The following is a 6127-nucleotide window of genomic DNA, read 5'->3' as shown; positions in this document are numbered from 1 at the left end:
AGCTACATAACATAAAAAATATATTCAAGTCAATCCTTATAATTCAATATATATACACAATCCCTGTGGAAATCCACTTTTATTGATTGACTCTTTTCTCTTAGAAATTATAACGCTGTTGTATCAGCCAATCAAAAGCGACGTTACAAACGGCGACGTCACTTTTTACGTTATGGATTGGATAACATAAATTGTTTAGCCAATGAAAATGCTTGTTACAAGCAAGATTAAATTATATTCGATAAAGATGACAATGTTCTGTCTCTTTTAGGGTTTATACTATATTAGATTAAGATGACAATGTTTTGTCTCTTTTAGGTTTAAGTGCAGTAAATTGTTGTGACGATGCTTTTATCCGTTGTTAAGAAATTTTGGGGGTTACTGTAAGAGAGGGTTTGTCTCGTGGTTCAATCCGGAGTGAGCTGACGTGTGAAGTTTTGTCTCGTGGTTCAATCCGGAGTGAGCTGACGTGTGAGGGTTTGTCTCGTGGTTCAATCCGGAGTGAGCTGGCGTGTGAGGTTTTGTCTCGTGGTTCAATCCGTAGTGAGCTGACGTGTGAAGTTTTGTCTCGTGGTTCAATCCGGAGTGAGCTGGCGTGTGAGGTTTTGTCTCGTGGTTCAATCCGGAGAGAGCTGACGTGTGAGGTTTTGTCTCGTGGTTTAATTCGTAGAGAGCTGACGTGTGAGGTTTTGTCTCGTAGTTCAATCTGTAGTGAGTTGACGTGTGAGGTTTTGTCTCGTGGTCCAATCCGGAGTGAGCTGTCGTGTGAGGTTTTGTCTCGTGGTTCAATCCGTAGTGAGCTGACATGTGAGGTTTTGTCTCGTGGTTCAATCCGTAGAGAGCTGTCGTGTGAAGTTTTGTCTCGTGGTTCAATCCGTAGAGAGCTGAGGAGTGAGGTTTTGTCTCGTAGTTCAATCCGTAGTGAGTTGCCGTGTGAGGCTTTGTCTCGTGGTTCAATCCGGAGTGAGCTGACGCGTGAGGTTTGTCTCGTGGTTCAATACGGAGTGAGCTGACGTGTGAGGTTTTGTCTCGTAGTTCAATCCGTAGTGAGTTGACGTGTGAGGTTTTGTCTCGTGGTTCAATCCGGAGTGAGCGGACGTGTGAAGTTTTGTCTCGTGGTTCAATCGGAGTGAGCTGACGTGTGAGGTTTTGTCTCGTGGGTCAATCCGTAGAGAGCTGAGGTGTGAGGTTTTGTCTCGTAGTTCAATTCGTAGTGAGTTGACGTGGGAGGTTTTGTCTCGTGGTTCAATCCGTAGAGAGCTGTCGTGTGAAGTTTTGTCTCGTGGTTCAATCCGTAGAGAGCTGTCGTGTGAAGTTTTGTCTCGTGGTTCAATCCGTAGAGAGCTGTCGTGTGAAGTTTTGTCTCGTGGTTCAATCCGTAGAGAGCTGACGTGTGAAGGTTTGTCTCGTGGTTCAATCCGTAGAGAGCTGACGTGTGAAGGTTTGTCTCGTGGTTCAATCCGTAGAGAGCTGACGTGTGAGGTTTTGTCTCGTGGTTCAATGCGTAGAGAGCTGAGGTGTGAGGTTTTGTCTCGTGGTTCAATCCGGAGGGAGCTGACGTGTGAGGTTTTGTCTCGTGGTTCAATACGGAGTGAGCTGACGTGTGAGGTTTTGTCTCGTGGTTTAGTTCGTAGTGAGTTGACGTGTGAGGTTTTGTCTCGTGGCTCAATCCGCAGAGAGCTGAGGTGTGAGGTTTTGTCTCGTAGTTCAATCCGTAGTGAGTTGACGTGTGAGGTTTTGTCTCGTGGTCCAATCCGGAGTGAGCTGTCGTGTGAGGTTTTGTCTCGTGGTTCAATCCGTAGAGAGCTGAGGAGTGAGGTTTTGTCTCGTAGTTCAATCCGTAGTGAGTTGCCGTGTGAGGCTTTGTCTCGTGGTTCAATCCGGAGTGAGCTGACATGTGAGGTTTTGTCTCGTGGTTCAATCCGTAGAGAGCTGACGTGTGAGGTTTTGTCTCGTAGTTCAATCCGTAGTGAGTTGACGTGTGAGGTTTTGTCTCGTGGCTCAATCCGCAGAGAGCTGAGGTGTGAGGTTTTGTCTCGTAGTTCAATCCGGAGTGAGCTGACGTGTGAGGTTTTGTCTCGTGGTTTAGTTCGTAGTGAGTTGACGTGTGAGGTTTTGTCTCGTGGATCAATCCGGAGTGAGCTGACGTGTGTGGTTTTGTCTCTCTACATGTAGGTTAAAGTGTAGTTACTTTTTTTCTCGGGTTTAAAAATGTTGTTTATTGTTGCTTTAAATCCTTTGTCCTTAGATTTAAAATGTAGAAATTAAAAGTACAAGAGATTTTTTCTTTAATTTTTAACTGTAATAGGTTGAGGAAAAGACATTTTTTGTCCCCAGGTTAAACTAGATAGTTATAATTAGTTTCTACAGAGCATTTTCTAAGGATTAAGAATGTAATAAATTATTATTACATTTACAATAAGTTTATTATAGGGGTTTGAAATGTCGTAAATTATTGCTTAAAGAATGTTCCAGTGATAAAAAATGTAGTTAATTGTTGCTACAATGCTTTTGTCATGGGGTTTAAAATGTAGTAACAATAAATTTGTCCCGGTGGTAAAATATGCAGAAAAGTGTTGCTCTAACGATTTGGTTCGGATTTTAAAATGTGGTAAATTGTTGTTAAAATACTTTTGTTCCTGGGTTGAAAACGTAGTTTACAGTCAAGGATGTTTCCATTAAGAACTGTACTAAGTTGACGTAGAACAGCTTTTGTCCCTAGGTTTAAATTTAGTTAGTCGTTGCTAGAGAAAGTAAGTCCCGGGATTAAAAATGCAGTAAATTATTGCCCCAATGCTTTTGTCCCTCGGTTAAAATATAGTAGGTTACGGTCAAAGACATTTTGTCTAGATTATAAGATGTAAAATATTGCTGGTACCGATATTTTGTCCCTAGATCTACAATAAGTGTGGGTTGCATCTTTTGTGCACAGATTAACGCTATGTAGGTTGACGCTACAGGACTTTCGTTTCTATGGTTGAGTTGTATTACACGTGCTTGTTGAGGTTGCAGGTGTCTACCCTGGCTCTTTACTGTATGTTGTCGTGACAATTTACTATGTTTTGGCTACCAGTATACCAATATATGTATACATTGCCAGGCTACTAGTACTATATGGCAGTGTAACCTTTAGATAGAGCGAGTTGTGATAATCGTGTTATAGGTAGTGACATGATCATCCGTGCTGTTAAAATTCAACACGAAGTGAAATAAAGTGCAAAAATAGTTTATTTTGAGAGTTTCGGGTTCGGAACTCCAATAAAGGATCTTTGCATTTCCTGTCAAAACAGATAGGTACTTTGACCCCCTGAATGGTCCTGAAGCCTTACAGACAAAACACCGTCCTATTGAGTTTGGAAGTTAACGGGTTCGAGTACCTATCATGTTTATAGCTTCCCTCCCGTGTTATTGTAGCGGAGCATTCGTCAGGGAGTTTTTTTTCTGTGACAAATATGCACGTTTGGCAGAAGCTGCCTCGGTATGATTGTGAAGGCAACAGTAACATGTGACGCATGCCTTACCCTGGGGGTTCCTATCTGGTGAAGACAGCTTTGCTGGCCCCTTTCTCGTGATATCGCTATGAATAGCCTACAAATCACACAGCCTGTGGATTAAGTCTGTGAGCTGTGGGTGACGTGATAGTGATCACGTCCTGTGTTGTACTGGATGTTCTTCGTCGAGAGTGTGATACGTTCGGGAAAACTTTACAATAACATCGACTCCGATTTATTGACGTGGTGTTCTTATCACAGAACTGGACGGACATTATCAGGGCCAGGATATGAACTTTATCAGGGCCAGGATATCCAAATGTATATAAATGTAACTTACAAGGGCCATGCTACTCTAATGTATATTTTAGTGATAGGATACTCAAATATGCATTATTAGGGCCAGCTTACATAAATGTAAACGATCGGGGCCAGGCTACGCAAACGTACATTGTTAGGGCCGCGATACTCAAATGTACATTACAATACTAGGCTACTAAAATATATACATTATCAGGGCCAGTTTACACAAATAAAAAATATTAGAGCTACGCTACTCATATGAACATGTTCAGGGCCAGTTTCCTCAAATACGTTGTCAATACTAGTCGTCTCATACAATCATTAAGCATTAACAGTAAATGACTCAAATGTACATTATTAGGGCTTCCTCAAATTTGAGCCGCATTTTTTTACCATTATGTTGAATCTGCCTCAAGCTGAGCTTAAACTGAATCTCAAATAAGCTCAAACTCAAATACACCCAAACGTCATCTCCAATAAGCGCAAACTTAATCTGCAATTAGTCCAAACTTCATTAAACTCGAATTTAAGCTTCAATTGCTCTTATTTGAATAAGCTCCAACATCGTTTCCAATAAAATCAACCTGAATATTTTATAATATCCCATTCAACTTGATTCCGACTTGAAAGGGTGACATTAAAGCCCCGACGGAAGTCTACGGATACGTGACGGTTGACTGTTACTATTTGATGGATGATGTCATCAGAGAGAATCATCTGGTCAGCAATAATGACGTAATTGCAACATAATCTGGAACAGCTATTGACCAGTAACAAGATGAGAGGTCAAACGGACCCTGAAGTGATCAAACCCTTTTTAATACACTCGTACGTTTTCTGTACTTGATTAAAAATAGGGGTTATCCCTACAAAACGACTGTAAAAACTAAATACAATTATCGATTTGGATCAAATGAGTGTAACCTTAGACAAGTTGTGAGGTATCAATTGAGACATATTACGCCTAATAATGCCACGTAGCTTTGGATAGATAATACCCCAAATACTGGTCAGCTACCTCCATAACAACAAGTGGAAGTCTTTTTTCTTAATGTATCGTTCATTTTGGCGTTGTTTCCCCTCATATGTCTTAATATATCATTGTCAGAATATTGTTGGTGAGCTTTTATACCCACTTGACCACCTTGTGATATTTTGATGTGGTAGAATTACACAAATACCTCTGATTAGTCCCATCATGTGGTAAAATCATCGGAAAACATCACTATGACCTTAGCTATTGAACTGTTTTGTTTTGTTTTATGTTTTGTAACGCCTTATTAGCAGCAACGGTCATTTAAGGACGCATCTTCGTGTGTTTAATGTGTGTGTGTTCGTGTGTGAGTTCTGGAAGCAGGGTATGTTGATGTGTTTGCTTCCTTGTGATAGCGTGGATGTGATGCCGACTTTAAAGTGCTACAACTGTACCTCACTGAATTGTCTTGCCGAAAGCACACTGCACAGTATTCATACGATTCCATTATACTGACAACGCGTAAAACAGTTGGTGCGATAACCCTAAATGCTGAAGATTAAGTAGGAAATAACAACTACCATTTTAAGGACTTTGGTATGTCCCCATATGGAGACAGAACCCGTTGCCTACCCCACTTGGACGAACGCTTAACACTAAGGCCAAAGTGAAGCATTGCCTAGCAAGGCATTAGGAAACAAAAAGGTTTCAGGAAGTGGAGAGAAACTATAAATGACCCAAAACGGCAGATTAACTGTGGTTTCTTCAAAATCTTCATTAGCCGCCTTTTCGACATGTAGTTGGATACAGCAAGCCTATGTTTTACCCGAACCTACCGGGGGAGGGGGGGGGGGAGCGGACGTTTAACCACTAATATATTGTGGTACAATAATGAATAGCGTTTGTTGTTAACATCATTCCAGTTTAGACCGTGGTAAAATATAACGGCTAGATACGGACCTTCACCCTGGACGTTCGAAATCTTCCCGTGCCAGATATTGTTCAGTGTCATCTGGACACTGCCAATCAAACAAGTCCAGGCCCGCTACAAACAGACACATGATGGTGCCTCTAGCCAAAGACGAGAGTTGGGCTCCATATTATACATCACATCCCACGAGGGCGGGAAATGTATCCGTTCCACTACATTCCGGTTTACATGATTCATGGCATGTAGAGCTCAATTGTAACTGTCTGTATCGCGAAAACCCAGAAAACATCAAACTATAAACACATTTATGATATTGATTCACAACATCTAAGCGTCCCATCAACCCTGACGCGCCAACAAATGTCCCACGGTGAATGATAGAATAGCCTTTGTGTGGACAATGTTACGGATGCATTACGATCCATATAA

The 6127-nt window shown here is 41.5% G+C and overlaps 2 protein-coding genes across 2 annotated transcripts; both read right to left on the bottom strand.

Annotated features, from left to right (window-relative positions):
- Window positions 1–378: 378 nt before the first annotated feature.
- On the bottom strand, window positions 379–807 carry LOC110461976 (putative uncharacterized protein FLJ46204). The gene has a single exon (XM_021515731.1). The coding sequence runs from the start codon at window positions 805–807 to the stop codon at window positions 379–381; it is 429 nt and encodes a 142-aa protein (XP_021371406.1).
- A 146-nt stretch (window positions 808–953) lies between these two features.
- LOC110461975 (microtubule-associated protein 1A-like) lies at window positions 954–3840 on the bottom strand. The gene is made up of 2 exons (XM_021515730.1): window positions 3832–3840; window positions 954–2165 (listed from the first exon to the last, which is right to left on the bottom strand). The coding sequence occupies exons 1-2, from the start codon at window positions 3838–3840 to the stop codon at window positions 954–956; spliced, it is 1221 nt and encodes a 406-aa protein (XP_021371405.1).
- Between the last annotated feature and the right edge of the window lie 2287 nt (window positions 3841–6127).

Source organism: Mizuhopecten yessoensis, unplaced genomic scaffold, assembly GCF_002113885.1.
Source record: "Mizuhopecten yessoensis strain PY_sf001 unplaced genomic scaffold, ASM211388v2 scaffold10713, whole genome shotgun sequence".
Taxonomy (NCBI): Eukaryota; Metazoa; Mollusca; class Bivalvia; order Pectinida; family Pectinidae; genus Mizuhopecten; species Mizuhopecten yessoensis.
Note: the sequence above shows the minus strand (reverse complement) of the source record. Positions and strands in the feature narration are given on the sequence as shown.